Raw genomic sequence first — 20,713 nt, forward strand, 5'->3', positions numbered from 1 at the left:
TTATATTTACCATGGGAACATAAAATCTGCAACAGTTATACCTGCAATAAATAATAATAATACACATATTACTACTATTAACCTCATAAATATATTTTTTCTTTCATCAAATAGACTCATTACAAAAACATCGAAATGTAAAAGAAAATATTTCGATTTATCATTCGACATTGTTTACCAATTCCCTTGCTTCCTGATTCCTTCAAACTTATCTTCAACAGAATATAGACTCTGCCCTAAAAAGGGATACTCCATGCTGAAAACTATTTGATTTGAACAGAAATTCATACAAACACAACACTGACAAGTTCATCAAAATCGGAGAAGGAACAACGGAGTTATGAATTGCATTATTTTGGTGAAACAGTTCTCTGTATGTCTTCATAAATATTCAATGACCAAACTGATAACGTCATCCCCCTACTTGCTCTGTTCTATTTTATTATTATGTTTATTCAAATTTTGTCCTCCAAGAACTAAATAATAATATTAATAATGGATTGACGAATGATTCAATGCATAATTCAGTGTTGCACCTTATTCTTTAAGGGAGATGTATCTTCCACACGTGTATTAGTATGAAAATATGAACTAATCATTATTTCGTGTAATAACATAAGCAAAAGGAAAGTGGGAGGTGATATCACCAGTATCTAATGAATATTCATGATGATCTGCATATAACCGTCTTCACAAAAATATTGCTTAACTTCAAAGTTCAATAACGTCGTTATTTGTCATCAAATTTGGATAAAATTTTCCGCATTTTGCTCGGCAAATTTCACTCTAATTATTTAGATATAATTATTTTCAGCCCGGAGTACCCCTGTAAAATCTGACCCAGGGCGGCAGCAGGGTTCTGTAACACAAAGATTAGCGACCAATCGCTAAATGGACGGACCAATCAACATCAATGTTACACACGCATTTGGTTCAATATACCGACCAGGAACCAATCATTTTATCGGGAGGGGGAGACGACCTCAATGTGACTTAATACTTTTCTCGGTTGAATTATACAAATTTTATAATGTTGCACTGTTCCATGTGAAAAATAAGTAAAACTTTGAAATGTCATAAATTTCATATTTTACATCTCATTTTGATGAAAATTTTCAGTGTCATGCTTGTTTGATTTTCTCTATAGATTCTAAACAACATTTTCTGGGGTAGACTTGACCTCAATCTATCGACTCAGTTCACTGATTTTCATAAGAAATAATGAAATTTGGAAAAACAAGTAAAGTTACTTACCGCAAATTTCTTTTAACTTAAGTTGGAATAAATCGCCGAAATTTTGGGTCTGTAGATGTCATGCTGATATTTGTAACGCGCCACTACCCCCATCACCCCTACCTACAGTATGTCTATAGCAGCTGTGCTATTAAAAGTATGCAATGCATGAATACAAATTGTTAGAAAATTGTCATTATTTTATTCATTTTTTCACGCGCCGTATAACGCATCGATAACGGACCGTATAACGTGCCGATAATCCGTCATACAACGCGCCGATAACGCGCCATAACGTGTCGCGCTTAGGCCATGTAGCAGTACCTCCCTGATTAATATGCGTTAGTTATTAACATTATATAGTGTATTACTCACCATACCATCTTGCATGGCTCAAATACCAAAAGTGACCATCACCGCTCGTACCCAATACCAGATTGGTTATAGCAAGTCTTATGAAAATTCAAGACATAAAAGAAAAGTAAAAATTACCACCGGAAAACGAGGAAAACAATTATAATACAGGGGACGCGGAACCGGGGGGGGGGGGGGGGGGGGGACTTCAGCTCCCCACTTTTTTCCAAGACCGTGTGCAAAAACGTGAAAATGACCGACTGATTATGATTTTTTGTATGGACACCCCCCCCCCCCACTTTCACAACCGTTCCGCGGCCCCTGTAATATAGGTCAATCTTATTTTTTTTCAATAATGTTTTTCTTTTCTGAATTGTTTTTAACGAGTATTAATATTTCAATATTTCCGATTAAAATTCATATTTCAAGTGTCATGATTGCATTTAACAATCAGAATTTTTCATAAATTTACTAAATTGTTCCTTCATTTTTTTTTATGCAAAAATAAATGAAATCAACTCAATAAAGGCCTATTCCCTAAAATACGCCAATTCGATTTTTTTTTTAAGTTCATAGGACTATGGAAGAGGTCATAACAATGAGCCTAAATTGGACGAAAACTGTAAATGGAATATGATAATTGAGAATTGGATGAAATAGTCATTAAACACAACTGCCCGTTGCAGAAAGAGTTGCGTTTAAACGCAAGCCAAAAAATCAATCGCAAGTCCCAAATGCGCGCTGTTGATTGGTTGAAAATCAATTTGCGCATGATTTTTAGAGTTGCGATTAGACATGGGCTTGTCCACGGAGGATTATTCTGTTGCTACTGCATGGGGGTGTTGAGCATTGTCACAACACACCCAGTATAACAATAGATAATAGAAAATACATAAGAAATTGATTTTGGAAATAATATTTTCACCACAAAATTAGCTTAGTGAATTAGACCAAACAGTATAATGATTTCATTAATAAATTAGGATAATTCATCCATCTGAAAAAATATATGAATTTTGTGCAATTTACCTGTGCAATGGCGAAGATTATGTTTTTCATCACGATAGCGTGATCTGCAGCCGAGATCTTTTTTTTTTTTTGGGGGGGGGGGGTCAGGACTTTAAGCCCCAAGATAGCCCAGATACGTTAGGGTTAATGTTGTTTTTCATGCATTTTCCCTTTTAATCCATAATTTGGTGTGTAGCACAGTAGACTGCTACGCAGTGACGTCATAAAAAGAACATGAACTTACCCTCTAAATGCGTCAACCGATCTCAGTCGAAATGATGTCTTGGTAGGTTTATGACCCACCGGGTCAGTCAAGGGTGTTTGGTCTTCTAGAGAACCGTTCTTATCGATGATCAAGGGAACAAATAATAGACACAAACAAATGTATGCATGATAATACGTTTATATTAATGTTTTCAGAATATAATTCCACAAAAAAACAACATTATGTCCAATTGATCCCACTCTTAATAGCTAGGCTACTTCATGATCTTATTTATATAGAGTTTTAAAGCTTTAATCACCCCGCTTAATAGCTTGGCTACTTCATGATCTTATTTATATAGAGTTTTAAAGCTTTAATCACCCCGCTTAATCCTAAAGGACTGGGCTATTTGAGATGATTGTAATGAGGACTGGGGGGGGGCATTTTGATCTCGGCCGCCGTTCGCGTGATCGCGCCGAAATTTGGCACGCCCATTCTTTACCACATAAACTACAAGCTAGTATAAGAAAACAATTCCGAAAATAATCATTTTTTATTCATTATGAATAAAATATGCAAATTTATTAATGAAAAACATTATTTGCATATATAACACCCAATTTCACGTCAAATTTTCTTCTTTTTTCAGATATTTTTAATACTGGCTTGTAGTTTATGTGATAAAGAATGTGCGTGCCAAATTTCGGCGTGATCGCTCGAACGGCGGCCGAGATCAGAAGGGGGCCATCATGGCCATCATGCCCCTCCCAGTCCTTAATACATCTCAAATAGCCCAGTCATTTTAGATTTAAAGAATCTTATAGGTCCATGCCTATAAAGAAACTGTTACAGCATCACAAAATTGAACTATATCATCATTTGAAGAAAACAAAATTATAGCCGAAATTATATATCATTAATTAATGTCAATTAACTGAACATTTGTTTAGAATTCCTGTACTTGTGGCTGACTTGAGTGATCAATATTATTATATCTATTTATTTTCCTCACCCCTTCCGGAGGGTTATGCAGTTTCAGAATATGTGGAAAGCAAACCGTTACTGGACTCACCGATTGTACATTTCCATTATGATTGCTTGGTAGACATTTGTTATTGCGTCCCTTTATACAGTGGCTGCCACAATAGAGGAAAAGTGAGGAATATGATAAAGTTTTATTTTCGAGAGACAAACAGAAAGAGCGCGAGAGAAAAAATGAGAGAGGGCGAGATAGAATGGGAGTATGAAAGAATGAACCCCCCCCCCCAAAAAAAAAAACAAAAAAAAAAAAATTATCATCATCAAATCCGGGTTATTTTCCATAAAAAAAAACTTTTTGATTTTGTTTTGGGTTTTGGCCGGGGGCTCCTGCCCGCTGTGCCATTTCCCCTGAATCTGCCGCAGATGTGTTTATTTATTCATTTCGTTTACGAATATATTCATTTATTTATGGATTTATAATATATTCATTTATTTATTAATCTATTATTTCATCAGTTCAATCATTGGTTCTGCAGACCACGACCACTTCTTAATCACAATACTAAACCTTGAAATGAAAATACTTACATCCAAATAGCAGCCACGAAAAACATGAGAAATACCAACCCGTAGAATACAAAGATACCTGTAATATAAAGAAAACAAGATAACTGCAGTATTATATAAACATAGGGCAATACCACTATGAACTCTATTTATCATCAAAATAAATATGAATAAAAACGATGGAGGACATATATTTTGCTGGGGAAAGTGAGTTCATAGACAGGATGCACTTATGATTTAGAAAGTGTGTTTTACAAGTTCCTCATTCATTATTTTGCTAAGTATAGGCCTGGTCAATGACGTACCAAATATCCATCAAATAATTCTGAATGCCGTCAATAGAACATTCTTGAACGCATCAGACAAAAAACGTAGAAAGTGACAACCATAAAATTCAAATTATGACTTATCATATATCCCTTATCTGTTCCGTTCGACAGCAACAAAATAACACTCTATATTTACACCTTAGTAGCGTAGTGAGCCAAAATATTTGAGGTGGCCAGACATGCCAGTCATGCCAGTCATGCCGCAGAATTTCTAAAAAGCAGCGAGAGAGCGAAATTTCAGACCTAGTTTTTTAATGAAAAATCTAATTTGATATATTTTGGTATAACTATAATATCAAAAAAAGAATATTTGCACCCTTCACCCTTTTCCTTTCGTTTCTCTTTCTTTCTCTTTCTCAGTCGTGACCCTTTTTTTTTTGGGGGGGGGGGTGTTCATGGCCCCAAACCTTTCCCATCTGTGCGCCAGAGCCACCATTTACTAGTATGCAAAAGAAAACGACGTCCATTTTATTACACACCCTATACTATCCGATCATCATATTTATCATCAATCAAAGGACCAGTTCTTAATATAAGTATCATTTGGTATACAGAACAGCATTAATGAACTATTACAAAATAAGAATAGAAAATAGATAATAAGCAAGCAAAGCACATGTACTTGTATTTGCATATGTTGGCGATTTCAATGTCTCCAGGTCGCATATTGTCCCGTTCGTGTTGTTCCGTGTCATGGGAGGCACTGTTAGGTTGTATTCACCATATTGCCCGAAATGATAATATAACCTGCGAATGAACATGATCAGAAGTTGGATTTTAAGAAAATATGTAAGATAATCATAATCAAATATTCATAAAGTGGTGATGGCAAGACGGCGATTCGGGCTGCCCAAGCAAAAAACAAATAAACAAAACATAATTTTGTTAACAGAACGATCCGCGAATGCGAAACGAAGATTAAAATGATATTTGTACAAAAGAAAGGATATATTAGAAAAAGCATAAGCAGACAAAAAAATGCTACTTATATACCAAGTTTGGTTGAATCCAGGCGAATGGCCTGGATGCGACCTTGCAAAAGATGTTTGGAGGTCAAGCCTTTCACTCGCAAAATTCGTACCGTAATTTGAGTGAAACTTAACTGGAATTCATCTCCGGAGTAGAATTTAAATTCGCGATTGTGATTAGCGTTCGTGATTCTCATCATGTTCTAGTTTGTTTTCCCACGCGCTAATAATTCGTCAATAATCTTATTTTCACTGGAATCATCATTCAAATTATGATTTTTACCGTGTGAAAGGGCGGCTTGTGTATTTCAATGGAAGTAGAAAAACATTCGATTTTATATCAACTTTTGATTAATGTAATGGCACTCATAAAGCACCCCAATGTCGGTTTTTTAATGTCGGATATTTTATGCGACAAAGAAAGTTTTATCCAACAATAATTATCTAAGGGACTGTGCGTTTTTTTTCTCGTATTCGATTAAGAGTGTATTGACATACGCAAATCACATCATTCTTTTTTTTTCTCAAATCACACTCAAAACAAGATAGCGATATGGTATATTCACAGCCTGGCAGATAGTGGTATTAACTACTCATATAAATATACCCATATGAATTTAGTGACATATAATTACTCTAATAATCATAATTCGTCCTTTCTTAAAATGATATCTATGGATTTCAGGTACATAGCCTTGATACTGATTATTTTGCTACCTATAAACAGGTTTGTTCTTACAAAGGCTGTGCTTAGGGTAATTTGATATACAATAAGAGGGGGAAGAAATATACACCTAATCGTTATATTATTTTAAATTAGATGATGTATTACATACGAAGTTATAAGTACGTAATACCCCTTTCACTAATATATTAATCAATTGCCTGGGGGGGTTATCCCCTACCTCCAACATGCTAAAGTGACATCAATGAAACCAACTCCTATTGGTCATTTTGGGAGCGTTTCATTGACATTTTAGTCTGATCAGACAACTTTCCTTGATTTTGATTGGCTGAGAAGCACTGTTCCTATGGTAACTGTCGGATAGAGATAAAACGTCTGACAACCCATTTCATGAAATGTGTGACAGTGTGACTGTAGCCATCAATAATCAGACAAATAAAGATTTTCTGCGAGATCAGATTTATATCGAATCTCCGCTCTTTTCAACATCAATGCAAGGTAAAATATATACCGTGCGTTCTAGAAAAAAGGACGGAAATGTGAATAGTACGATCCTTAACGATAACTTGTTCCCCATTATACTCAATAAATGACAAGTATTTGAAAATTAGAAACCGTAGAAAGGAGATTCTGATAGGTAATCTCCAAACATTTTGGATTACTCAGAAGTATACGGTTCACGAAGTGTTGTTCACAAATCACAAGTATTCAAAGCATCGGTCACTCTTTGGACCGTGGTTGTTTTTCCTCTTTTTATTATAATCTATTTCAGGTAAAAAGGGCCTTTCCAGACGTTAATCTTGAATCATCATTGTAATGATTATTGCAATTCGTCTTAAGAATCATCGGGCCTTTCACACGATCAATTAAACCGTTGTTTTCCCGAGCGAAGGCGGTATGTGTCCTCTGTGAGTTGTCAATCAAAGCACTGCATCATAAAAGTCACGTAAGCTCCGCCCCCAAAAGATGTTTGGAGGTCAAGCCTTTCAACACGCAAAATTCGCACCGTAATTTAAGTGGAAATCACCTCCGGAGTAGAATTTGAATTCGTGATTGTGATTAGCGTTCGTGATTCTCATCATGTTCTAGCTTGGTTTCACACGTGCTATATGTTATATTTATTTATTTTAAATTATTATTTTTATATTATTTTTAATTAGATGATGTATTACATATACGAAGTTATAAGTACGTAATACCCCTTTCACTAATATATTTATCAATTGCCTGGGGGGGGGGGGTTATCCCCTGCCCCCCCCCCCCTCCCCGTAGGCCGTAGCACACTTCCCTGCTGGCTGCGGTTACCTCAATACTAGCATCTAGTTTTACACGTATCGGATATAATTAATGTAATGACTTCCTCTTTGTTTCATTTTACCAAACCTAGCACAATATGATAGCAAATATAATAAACACAATAGGTTTATTTCCAATTCGTCTAATGCCAGTTCGTCCAATAGCCAACTCGTCTACTATCATTTGGTCTACCATCAGTTCGTCCATTCACTACATGGTCTAATTTCATTTAGTCTAATGCCATTCCGTCTAATATTAAATAACCAGTTAGTCCAATAGCCATTTAGTCCATATACCAGTTGGTCTAATTAAACTAAAGTGTTGATTGTGCAAAATGAATGATAAGAAAATGGGTATTAGACCAAATGGATATTAGACGAAATGGTAAAAAACGATCTGGTGATTAGACGAAGTGATGATAGGACCCACTAATGGTTATTGGACCAAATGGTTTTTAGACGAAACGGCAATTTTGATCATGTTATGACTCAATGTCGACAATTCTTGGTTTCTGTGTTTCTGGTGCGTATAATTTATAATAATCTCATTATTTCTGTCCATTGGGGTTGCCTGTTTTTTTTACACATAAAGTAGAAACCTTAGAAAGGAGATTTTTTTTTCTATAACAGATACGAGGTTCTGAAAGGAAATATCCAAAAATTCTGATTCCGATAAGAATGGCTCTAGTAGTATCCTGGTATGATATCAAGATGGTGGTCGAAAGGCTAGATGAAGTCCATTGGATTTTTTAATTCTATAGAGAACATATTACAGACAGTATAGCAGGAAAACATTTACAACAACTGGGATTATGTTACGATTTCAAAGCCAAGCAGAATTCATCACAAGATGTATATCATATGAGTATTTCTCGGAAATTATCATTACAGAGACTTCAGCATTTTGAGCCATTTTTACATGAAATCCATGTCAACCGCGTAGCCAGGATTTCATTTTGGAGGGGGCGGTAAATGCACGCGAAGCGTGCCAACACTTACAGAGCGCGCAAAGCGCGCTCCCTAGGGGGTGGGTGCAGGGAGGGGGAGTTTCCCGCGCGAAGCGCGAAGCTTTCGGTGTTTCATAAATTAAAATGAAAAGGAGCCGTCTATCTTGTCTCTAGTACCTGTATCAGCTCCAATTCAGTTGACTCTATTGTGATTTTGAATCTTGTTTTCAAAAGTGATTGTGAACGCACAAAAAGGGATAAAATGAAGGAAATTATAATAATAATTACCCCGCGCGAAGCGCGGAAGCTCATGCATTTTATAATTTTTTGGCAAAGAAAAGGGTCCCGAAATAATGGTATTCTCTAAGTCATATTGAATGCTTCCCTCGGAAAGATCAGATTTGATTACAATTTAGCCACAGTGCATATCTTTAACTCGAAAAACAGAGGAGAAGATATGCCGGGATGAAGATATTCTTCCCCGCGCAGAGCAATGAAACTCTGAAATTTTAAAGGTCGGACGTTTCATTACATGCAGATATCTCTATACCCATCGGCTCTAATTCAATTGATTTTCTAAGATTATTTAACTTCATTACAAGGAAAATACCGCTCAAAAAGTTGAAACTTCTGTGATTTATTAAATTATATAAAAAGGATGATGTATAATGTCTTTGACTAATCTTGAAGCGCTTCATTTTGAACGATAAAGAAACTTAAGTGTCATTCAAAATTTCAAACTGAGGGCGCAAAATAGGACAGGGCAGGGAAATGACATGAAATTTACTAGAATTTGATTAAAAAAATATTGTACTTTTTTATTTGATACGACACGAATCTTATACCTTCTTTTTTTTTTAATTAGAAACCCGTTTGCCCCAAAATTATGGTTGTTAAATAATGAGCTGAAAAGCGGGAGAAGTTGCCCTAGTGGAGGTGACGGCAGAAATTGATATAAAGATTTGACCCGCCTGGAGTCGACCCGACCAGAAGTTTCGCGATCAATTTGAAAAAAAAAGACTTCATACACTTCGGCCTAACCTTACTCTAATTCCATGCCCTCATGTATAAATTTGAACTTGAACTGGCAAGAAACACGTATAGCTGAGGTGGAAAAACAGGGTTAGAGAAAGGGTGGGGGAAACAGAGGAGAACTGCAATATTGTCATTTATCCGCGCGCAGCGCGGAAGCAAAATTCATATATATAAATTTAGAGCAAGAGTTAAGGAGTTTCTCTTTTTGAAAAAAAAAAAAAAGAATAAAAGGAAAAACCCACAAAGCTACCTTTCTTCCCTTCGCTTTTCCTTTTCTCCTCTCTTTTTTTCCCCTTCTTGTTTTTTCTTTTTGGGGACGTTTTGGGGGGGGCGACCGCCCCCACCGCCCCCCCCTGGCTACGCGCCTGGCCTGATCCATGTACGTCGAATATCGATATGAGAATCTCCTCTCTGAATACCGGGTTTTCTTTTCAGATCAAACAATTGGTTTCTATGGTAACGGAGTATACTCACTCGCAGTATGTGTTATTTTTAGCTGGATATGGTACATCTCCCGCTGTGACCATTATACGGGTCGCCCAGGCGGTGTCGATGGTGGCTACCATTTTCTTTTCCTTCGTCTTGATCGTCAAATTGGCCACTGCTACCATTTTGCACTATAATGTAAGGTGAAAAAATGTCATAATAATTCTGGGGAGAGTCATAATTGCATTAATTCACAAAACGCTCGTTTGCAGGGGCAGTGCCAGCAGACATAGGCATAGGCCTACAGATGGATCTTTTCACAAAGGCTGTATTATTTATTTATTTATTTGGGAATTACTAAAGAACGGGGGGGGGTGAATAGTTCTACATGAAGTTATTTTCACCAACGGGAGTTATAAGCTACTGAAAATATTTGCATGTGACTGGCTGAGATAGGTCCAGTTAAACTAAAGGTGAGAAAGGGCAAATCGGAGGGGGTGTGGTAGAACGATCGAAGCACAGAGGAAGAGGGGGAAGGAGCTAGGGGACGAGCATGACGAGATCAAAGGTAAGGGTGGGATGGAGGAATCAGATAAACAAAATAATAATAGAAAAAGGAAGGGGAGGGGGGCCTTACCCCAATACATATGTCAGTTTTCATCCAAACTTGAATCCGATCCTGTCGACCGATAGAAAGCTCGTCGATCCGAAAGCGAACGTATGCCACGTCGTACAGCCCCGAATGGAGACGGAGAACGTCCCTTCCGTGACCAAAACCGACATCACTTGTTGAGGAGGCCTCCGTGTTTCCCGACTCTTCCACGAAGCCATTCTCGTCATCGCCATCAACTGCTAGGAAGAGAGGGGATAGAAAATTCAAAGGAGTTAATGGGATACTCCAGGCTGAAGATAATATGATTTGAACAGATTAAGAAAAATCAGCCAAACAAAACACTGGAAATTTGATCAAAATCGGACAAGGAATAACATTTTAAAATGTTGAATTATTCCTGTAAAAAAGTTCGAGGCATGTCTTCATGAATATTCAATGAGCAAACTGATGATGACATGTCCCCACTTATTCTCTTGCATTTATTATATGAAATTAAGTATATTCATATTTTTCCTCCAAGAACTAAAAAATCATCATAATGGAGACACATCATTTACACATTTATGAAATAATGAAACAATAATGATTCCATGTATAAGAAAAAGGAAAGTGGGGATGTGACATCATCAGCCCATCTAATGAATATTCATGACGACGTGCATAATTATAAATGTTTTCACAACATTTTGCTAAACTTAAAAAATCAATCACTTCATTATTTATTATCAGACTTTGATGAAATTTTCAGCATTTTGCTTTGTGAATTTTACTCTATTTATTTAGATACAAATATTTTAAGCCCTGACTACCCCTTAACTAGGATAGGTTATATTGATATCGAATCGCTCCCCCCCCCCCCTCTCTCTCTCTCTCTCTGCAGTGGCGGCTAAGGGGGGGGGGCACGGGGGCATTTGTCACCCCAGTCAGGATCGTTGCACCTTCTCACTTGCCCCCCCCCCCGAAAATTTGAAAACTGAAACAATTTGTTTGTAAATGCTGTCATGAGCATCCTAATCAAGCTGTAATGTGATCCAAAACAGCATTTCTCTCTCCATATTTTGAAAATTTACCGTGTAGTCGTAGTTAGCTCCCTACAATATTAGTCACTAACATAAATCTTCTATAAAATTCAAAATTTTCCTCGCGCTTCGCACTAGCAGTAACTGTTGATTGAGATAAATAAATGATCATTAGGATAACATGTGACTCAAAAGTCCAGTGTTCAAGTCAATACGCACAAATTATTTTTCTCATGATTCGAGTTTTCATTCTTTTGTTTTGGCGAGATACGCATCCTGCATGTTCATGACTTTAAAAATAGTGCTGAATATAAAGAAAAATTAGCTTTTCTAAAAAATAAAAAATGTTCTCCCTCCTGTGATTGCCCCCCCCCCCCGTTTAAAATTTATGGTGCCGCCACTGCCTCCCTCTCTCTCTCTCTCTTTTTTCTGAAGGTCTGCCAGTCTTAATCATTCCCTTCACTTTTCATCAACAAACTCTTTTCTCTCTGTAAATATTCACCGTCTCGTTAGCAAAAGCCACTTCTCCTACTTCAACTCTCTTGAACAAGATAGAAGACATGTTTCTGCGGGTAGAGCAAGTGTCCATGGAAAACAATATTGTATTGAGCCAAACATTTTGAGGGGTCAGACATGGCGAATGGGACAAAAATTCTAACATGTGAGCGAAACGAGCGAGCGAAATTTGTGACCTTTAATACAAAATATCTATTTTTCTGATAGATTTTTACATAATGTTTTCAGAAATACTATCATATTTCACTCTATTTCACCCCTAAGTTCCTTTCTCTCTTTTTTCTTGGTCGTTAAAATTGTAGGGATCATGGCCCCAAGGCCCCCTCCCACATCTGTACACTAGTGATTGGCAGACCATGTGTAGTAGGTCCATGGGCAGACGATAACTGCTACGCGGGTGGATCCAGGATTTACCAAACGGAGGCAAACCAACAGAAAAGAAATATATTAAAAGAAGGTTATCACCACTCAAGGGGAGCATTCCCCAAGATATTTTTTGACAAGCAAAAATACAGGGTTCAGAGCCATAGTTTTTATGCACCACCTTTCAGCACCTCTGCCATAATTCTCTTTGAACCAAGTTTGTACTATGTGACTTGTGACCTCTTGTTCTGGTATGGCTCTGATAATCACCTCCAGGGTTCATGCATAGAGCTATATAGCTCTATATGGTTCGTGTCAGCCCGGTCATCTATCCAATGATTTGACTACGTACGCAGAAGGTGTTGGCTCGGGGCTTGTTTTGAACGGTAAATTGCCAATTCGTCTACTGCCAACTCGTCCACTCACCACATGGTCTACTTTCATTTAGTCTGAATGTCATACCGTCTATCAACAACCATTCGGTCCATTAACCATTTGGTCCAATCATCACTTCGTCTAATCACCATTTTGTCTATGACCATTTCGTCTCATAACCAGTTGGTCTAATATCCATTTCATTTTCATTCATTTTGCACAATTTAACACTTAGTCCAATCAGACCAAATGGTATATGGACTAAATGGCTAATTGACCAACTGGTTATTAGATGGAATGGCATTAGACTAAATGAAAGGAGACCACGTGTTAAGTGGACGAACTGATGGTAGACCAAATAATAGTCGAGTTGGCAATTGGACGAATTGGCATTAGACGAATTGAAAATAAACCTTCTGAACATGGCCTTGTAACATAAAGCTAACGACCAATCTTACACAATACTCATTAATTGCAATCAATTATAGAAATCAACCCGGCGATTTCTAAAATTGAGTGCATTGAGTATTGATTTGGCTGATCTGAATACTCCATTTCAAAGAAAGCCGAGGGGGGTTAACGGATTTAAAGCTTGATATCTTAATTGTAAACGTGTGGTTTGATTGTGATTTTATTGTGATTTGGTGGTTCTATACAGTGCATATAAAAAAAAGAGTTTACACTTTCAATAAGCCCTGGGAATTAAAAAATATACAACATGTGGGTATTTTTTCACATATAATCTTGGGTTTGGGTCTTATCTATCCAATGAAAGTAAAAGTTTTGACAGAATGTTACACTTGAGTGAGCACTGTCCATTTTTGTAAAGCTCGCAGAAATGCTCGTTTTCACGCTGTGTCAAGGGGAAAGGGCGAAATAAAACTTACCATGCGAAACATTTCTCATACATTTCCATTGCACTTTTAGTCAATTGAAATAAAATGGATACATTCAAGCATTTTGGAACAATTTTGCCACCCAAATTGAAATTTCAACACTTAGTAAGCACAACCTTTACCATTTTTTGCCAGCTGGATCTGAGGACATAACTGGATCTGAGGACATAACTGAATCTGAAAAAAAAGTTTATATCGGACATCTCCAGCATTTTTCACCAAGTTTTTATCATTTAAAGTGGGTTTACATTTCATTTTTCATTTAATACTTGTTTCTCCACACTTTTCCCAAGCTTGACAATGATTAACAAAATGAAAATCAAGCCTAAGCCGTTTCATGTAAATCACAGCTCAAATATCGTCACAATGGCATCGGTGTGTGGGGGAGTGAGGTGGGGCGCAATGCACTCTTCTCTTCAAAGTGTTTTGGGAAAGGAAACAAGTTAAAAAAGGTAAAAGATATCTTCAAATCAATTTTACTAGCTAAATTCCACGCGTTCTTCATGATTAAGGTCTACTTTTATTCACATAACTATTTCAAAGTTCTGCGCAAATCATTTTTCACTAACTTTTCAAAAGTAAGTGGTGCTCACTCAGGCGGAAATATTTTTCGACAGTTATATCGTCATTTGCTTAAAGGGGAATCCAGCCTTGGCCATAAAATGTTGTGTTGGGAAGGAGTAAAATAAATCAAACAAAATGGCGAAAGTCTGAAAGAAATCGGACAAGCAATAAGAAAGTTATAGCTGCTTTAAAATTGAGATCACTAATACTACGTAGATTTCAAATTGGCAACTGGGTAAGTAAATTATGACAAGGGGCAAGGACAACTTTCCCATAGGCCATGTACTTTATTATCAGGGATTTGTGGTTTTCTCCTAAGTACCCATTCCCTTGGGGCAGTAATCTAAATATAACCCAGGTAGTATATTGTTTTATGTCCTCATGAAAGAAAAATATAATTTAAAATAAAACTTTTGGGAAAAATGACATTTTAGCCATAATATGTATTGGAGTACATGGAAGAGTAGTCCTTGCCTTACATCACTATGACATCCCATATGCGGCCAATTTGAAGTCTCCATGGGGATAGTGATTACCAATATTTACAACTTTTAAAAATTCATAACTTTCTTGTTGTTTGTCCAATATTGTTCAAACTTTCACCTATCAACTTGTCTGATTTTTCTTTTCCTTATAAAAATAAGTTTTTATTTGAGTTGGATTCCCCTTTAAATGGATCTGTACCAATGTTAAAATGTGGAGAAATCTTCAGGATATTACACATGTATAATATTACAGGATTTTTTCTAAGTGTAAACTTTTTTTTGATACGCACTGTATATATATGGGGGGGGGGCAAGGTGAACTAAAAGTGACGTCATGAAATATTACATGGCCTAGACTTCTCGTTTTTATAATCTGCTTCCTTCCTTCTTGCCTCCCCTTCTCCTTTTTTTCTCCTTTTATTATTTTTTCATCACTTGAAAAATCAGACGGGACGGTCCCCATGCCCCCTCCCTCCTTCCGTGGCACCCTCACTGGTTATCTTTGTAGTCATTCTGTCTTTTCCGCAACACTGAGCTGACCTAGTTTGCTGTGCATACCCTTCACTCGAGTTAAGGGTCTGAATGTGCAGCCTACATAACTCATGCCTTGTGTGTATTGAAGGCCCTCTAAATTGAATGTATGTGCTAGTCTTTGCGTGGAGACACACTTGTTGATCACAGTTTCAATCTGTACCTGCAGACTAGAGCTGACCCGTTCTTCCCATTTTAAGCAACAGTGCCCCGTAACGTAAAGGTTTTCCAATGCTGAAAGAATTCCGATTTGTTCATGGTCAGTGTTTTGAAACAAGTGCGTATGCAACGATGATCTTGATTGGTGATTTGCTATAATCGATGCGTACAACGAGATCGGGGGTGGGAAATAAGAAATACCGGGGGAGAAGGGGGGGGGGAAGCGGTAGTTTGGTACGAGATGACGTTGTTGTACAACAGTTCACTTCAAAAAGCTAACAAAACAAAACCTGAAGTTGTAGACGCGAATCATTGAAAAGCCGAAGTCAAAAAGCCAAGGTCAGGAAACGGGATGTCAGACAGTTTGACCAAGGAGTTATCACTTTTTACTCTTTGGTTTGACTCACTTGCCCTGAACAGAAGGCAGAACCCCTAACCAGGTGGTTTATTTCCAATTGGTCTAATGCCAATTCGTCCAATTGCCAACTCGTCTAATAACCAATTGGTCCAATAGCAATTTAGTCCATATACCATTTGGTCTAATTGGACTAAGTGTATTATTGTGCAAAATTAATGAAAATAAAATGGATTTTAGACCAACTGGTTATGAGACGAAATGATCATAGACGAAATGGTGATAAGACGAAGTGATAAATAGACCAAATGGTTATTGGACCAAATGGTTGTTAGAAGAAATGTTGATGGACGGAATGGCATTAGACTAAATGAAAGTAGACCGTGTGGTGAGTGGACGAGTTGGTAGTAGACGAATTGGCAATTTACCAACCAGGTGGGGATCGGAACCCTGTAAAATTGTACCCACCTTAAACAAAAAGTAAAAATGCCTTTCATTTGGGATACCTTTTTTTTGCTTGTCAATTTTTTTCTGGAGAGCAAACACCCTACATTAGAGAATGAAGACCTTTTATTGATTGATTTTTTTTGGGGGGGGCGAAATGCACCCCCTCTCCCTTCAAGAAAAATAAATCATAGATTCGCGGCTGCTAACCCATAATAATATGTATTATTGTACAATATCAAGCCTGAGAAAAGCATGGGACTTTGTCAGGGCCTGAAGACTGGCATCTCTGGGCCCCGTCTTAAAAAGAGTTGCGATTGATCGATCAATCACACAACTATATATGGACGGCCAGGCGGGCCAGCAACTAACCTGCGAGCAACGTCAACATCTAAAATGCAAATTTGTTCAAATTATTTTCTAGATATGATGTATAATCATACATTCATCATTCTCTTGAAGATTCAGTGTGATTCTCTTTGCTTACTTAGGGGAGCATTCACATTTCCTGCAGAAAAAAATGGTATGGATGGATTTCCATACAGTTGATATTGATTGGATCAAACGTAACTCTTTGTAAGACGGGGCCTTGAAGAGTAAAGCCTTGTGTGAATGGGAGGTATTTAAAATTCAATACATGATTTCTCTTCAATGGGTACTCATAAGCCACTCATTCGATATTCATTAAAAAAAAGAAATGAGGTATATCTTTCATAGCCGTTTTAATCTATGTTTCATCATGGACCCGCAATATAGTTTCATAAAGCTGTTCGAACGATTTAAACACGACTGGTGATCTGTTCACTTTGCTTGATGGACTCATATTGCGGGGGGGGGGGGCAGTGAAATATATTGCTGTACACACGCATGACCAAGTAATTTCCAAACACCCCCTAAACGAGTTTTTCTCTGTGTGCAAAAGTATCCCCTAAACAAGTTTTTCGCGGGCTTTTTTTAAACACATTTTGGCCCCTAAACAAGTTGTCGCCAAAATGTGACCTCGGGGAAAATGCATGGGGGAAACACGTACCCTAAACACGTTAGGCTAAAAGTCTTTTAAAAAACAGCTTTGGAGAAAAAAACATAAATAACTGCCCCCCTCCCCCGGGCTTATATCTCCTGTATCAATGTTATAGTCGATTTTAATTTCATATGAACTTGATCAATGCTTAAAAGCATTATATTCTTATATTAACTTTCCATTCTCATGCTTGTTTACAGCAAGAATTCTAATCTTCAAAGATTCATTGAAAAACTTCCTACGTAAATTTTAATTAGAATGAGAGGCGGGTCGAATATTTCATAAAATAGGGGGCACAAAATAATATCCCCGATAACCACTGAAAAATGGACCCTACAAACGAGGAAGTTTCGCTGCCAAATAAGGGGCCATATTGCAGTTCAAAGAAAATAAAATGTGAGAAGCTAGTCCTAAATACACACCCCAAAAGAAAATCAAACATGGAGAGAAAGGTTACCATCACTTTGAATAAGGAAGAAGAATACAAAGTGGAAAATGGTCATAATATATCACAATATAATAGTCAATAAAGCTCTCTCACAGCCCTCAGTCTGCAAACACGGACTCATATCTGTCTCTTTAATCGGTATACAATAGAGTGAAGACTAGACGACAAACTCTCTATCTGTCTGTGTTAAGAGCCAGCCACAGTACATAGTGTATCTAATCTCACTACTGCAGACTACTCTCCCCCCTCCCTTCTTCTTCCTGCTTCTCATCCTCTCCATCCCCATGCTATGCAAACGACATGAAGTGGAAATACCACTTGTAACCCAGAGCATTATTGTAAATACAATCGGTTATTATCCATACTCAAAAATTATACATAGTCTACATGCACAGTAATAAGTAAATAGACCATTTAGCCTGTTGATATCACTGTACTTACAGCATGAAGCCAGAACAGCAAAGCTCAATACAGCGACTGAACTAGTGAAAATGGTAATCCATCGTGACATCAACATGGTGGTGGTGGTGGTATATACAGTCCAGTATCTCTGGTAGAGTTCTAGAGATCCAGGAGAATATACATGCCCGTCGAATGCATGCAGAATTATTGTGTTACAAATCGCATAGTATTGATCTAGAGTGAATTCAGATATTCGCTTGAGTGCATCATTATACAGTCTGCGTTGAGCGAATGAAAGAAGAACCGTGTGCTAGTGGTCTACCTCCGGGGTGGGGGGGGGGGGGGGTCTAAGTGATGTTGACAGGGGGAGGGGCCAGGGTTTTGCCTCACGAATCCCTGCATGAAATGGTTGTCTATTAGGGAACATACTGCGATTTAAGATGTATCTGGAAAGTGTTGTATCAACAAGTGTCGTCTACCAAGTTGTCAGTCCTGACCTGTTTCTTGTCTGCATGGGTTTTGCATGCATCCCGGGGGGGGGGGGCACTCAGTATATAATGCATAGTGGGTATGTGCCGCGGAGGGGACCCCCATTTTTACACTCAAATTTCCGTTCCAAGGCATATCATTTTTTGTCTTATGAGAAAAAGAACAAAGAAAGCCGCTCCAAAGCATAGTATTTTCTTCTTATCGAGAAAAAGAAGAAATAAATCCGCTCCAAGGCTTCGCATATTTTCCGTTACGCCGTTCCGGTCGCATTGTTCTGCTCCCGGGGGGGGGGGGGGGCACTCAGTATATAATGCATAGTGGGTATGTGCCGCGGAGGGGACCCCCATTTTCACACTCAAATTTTCGTTCCGAGGCATAGCATTTTTGTCTTATCGAGACAAAAAACAAAGAAAGCCGCTCCAAGGCATAGCACTTTGTTCTTATCGAGAAAAAAAAAGAAAGAAATCCGCTCCAAAGCTTCGCATATTTTTCGTTACGCCGTTCCGGTCGCATTGATCTGCTGCAATTTTGGTGAAAAGCGGCCGCCGAGCGCTGTCCGACCATCGTCTCTGCGCTAGCGCACCCAGCGGAGGCCGCGTATAGCTGCATCATGCACGCACGCCCGTTCCATAGGGGTACATACGCACGTACTCGCACGCTGGCGATCCGTTCCAAGGACCCCCGTTTTCACAAAATTGTAGTTCCGAAGCCCGTTCCGAGGACCCTCCTTTTTACAATAAGCCCGCTCCAAGGCCCCCGTTTTTTGTCTCGCCCGCGGCACACCCCTACCACTTTTTTGGTCGAGTGCCCCCCCCCCCCCGGGGTTCTGCTACAATGAACGGCATGATTTTGGTGAAAAGCGGCCGCAGAGTGCTGTCTGACCATCGCCTCTGCGCTAGCGCACCCGGCGCCCGTGCCGCTGGGCTAGCTGCATGCACTTTCCATAGGGATGCACACGCAGGGACCCGTTCCAAGGACCCCCGTTTTCACAAACATTTGTCGTTCCGAAGCCCGTTCCGAGGACCCTCCTTCTTACAATAAGCCCGCTCCAAGGCCCCCGTTTTTTGTCTCGCCCGCGGCACATACCCACTACTTTTTTGGTCGAGTGCCCCCCCCCCGGGATGCATCCCTTGAGAAATACATGTTACTATGGTAACTGTCGGATAAAAGAATGTCGGAGAAACGCGCACCCTCCGGAGCGGCGACCATGCTGAGTGAAGGGGTGGGGGGCGTGGAGACAAAGTCCACTCCTCCCAAATTTAGTTTCAAGAGGTCAAATCAGAATTACTTCGGCGAAAAGAAATGGCTTCTCAATAATGAAGTGAGTGATCTTAATTTGATATTTTGGCTTTTGAATATAAATCGAGAGCTAACATATGCCCTCCACCCCCGCCACGTGGATCACCGTCTAGCTAGTATAGACTTTGTTGCTCTAAACATAGGCGCCTACTAACAAATGCAAAGTAACACAAAATAAACCAAGACTTAGAAACTGAGTAACTAAAAATTATGGGGAATAGCGGCAAAAAATGAATATATTTAGTTCGTCCAGTGATTTAAGACTTGCTTTGAGTGGCCTCCAAGCTAGTTCAAATTATTGTTATGATTTATAATAATGGTATCTTACTTAAAAATCGATTCGCAGCAATCTTTTGCAGATAAAATTTAGATCATAAAAACAGCAATACTTTAATTATAAACAGAAGTTGGCAATATGAATGAAACTTGACTAAAATGATCAGCAAAATATTTAGTGATTATTATACGATCGTCGACAATACCGGAACTTGTATCAGTAGGCCTATTTATTTAGTGGCCATAGTGCCAAAGTGAGGACCATTCAAACTACCGAGTAGGCCTAATCATCGATCTATCCATTATGATCATGATGAAATAAAATACGGTTGACTCCAGTGGTTATCCATGATTGCAATATCTCATATCCTTTCTCTTTATCATCTCTTTATCATCTACAAAAAAGTAAAATATTTCATATTGAA

At 38.3% G+C, this 20,713-nt stretch overlaps 1 protein-coding gene across 2 annotated transcripts in view; it reads right to left on the bottom strand.

Annotated features, from left to right (window-relative positions):
- LOC129281973 (heparan-alpha-glucosaminide N-acetyltransferase-like) overlaps positions 1-18,544 on the bottom strand; it is a 32,857-nt gene extending 14,313 nt beyond the window's left edge. Inside the window, exons 1-9 of one of the 2 annotated variants that reach the window (XM_054917903.2) lie at positions 18,264-18,544; positions 10,671-10,882; positions 10,082-10,224; positions 5,300-5,424; positions 4,370-4,427; positions 3,873-3,936; positions 2,840-2,937; positions 1,609-1,685; positions 11-41 (exon numbers count right to left, since the gene is read on the bottom strand). In XM_054917903.2, coding sequence (XP_054773878.2) covers positions 11-41; positions 1,609-1,685; positions 2,840-2,937; positions 3,873-3,936; positions 4,370-4,427; positions 5,300-5,424; positions 10,082-10,224; positions 10,671-10,882; positions 18,264-18,339 — 884 coding nt within the window. In that variant the 5' untranslated portion in view covers positions 18,340-18,544. Of the gene's footprint in view, positions 1-10; positions 42-1,608; positions 1,686-2,839; positions 2,938-3,872; positions 3,937-4,369; positions 4,428-5,299; positions 5,425-10,081; positions 10,225-10,670; positions 10,886-18,263 lie in introns of both variants that reach the window. The other variant, XM_064112998.1, reaches the window with a different exon arrangement.
- Positions 18,545-20,713: the final 2,169 nt, after the last annotated feature.

This window comes from Lytechinus pictus, chromosome 18, assembly GCF_037042905.1.
Source record: "Lytechinus pictus isolate F3 Inbred chromosome 18, Lp3.0, whole genome shotgun sequence".
Lineage (NCBI taxonomy): Eukaryota > Metazoa > Echinodermata > Echinoidea > Temnopleuroida > Toxopneustidae > Lytechinus > Lytechinus pictus.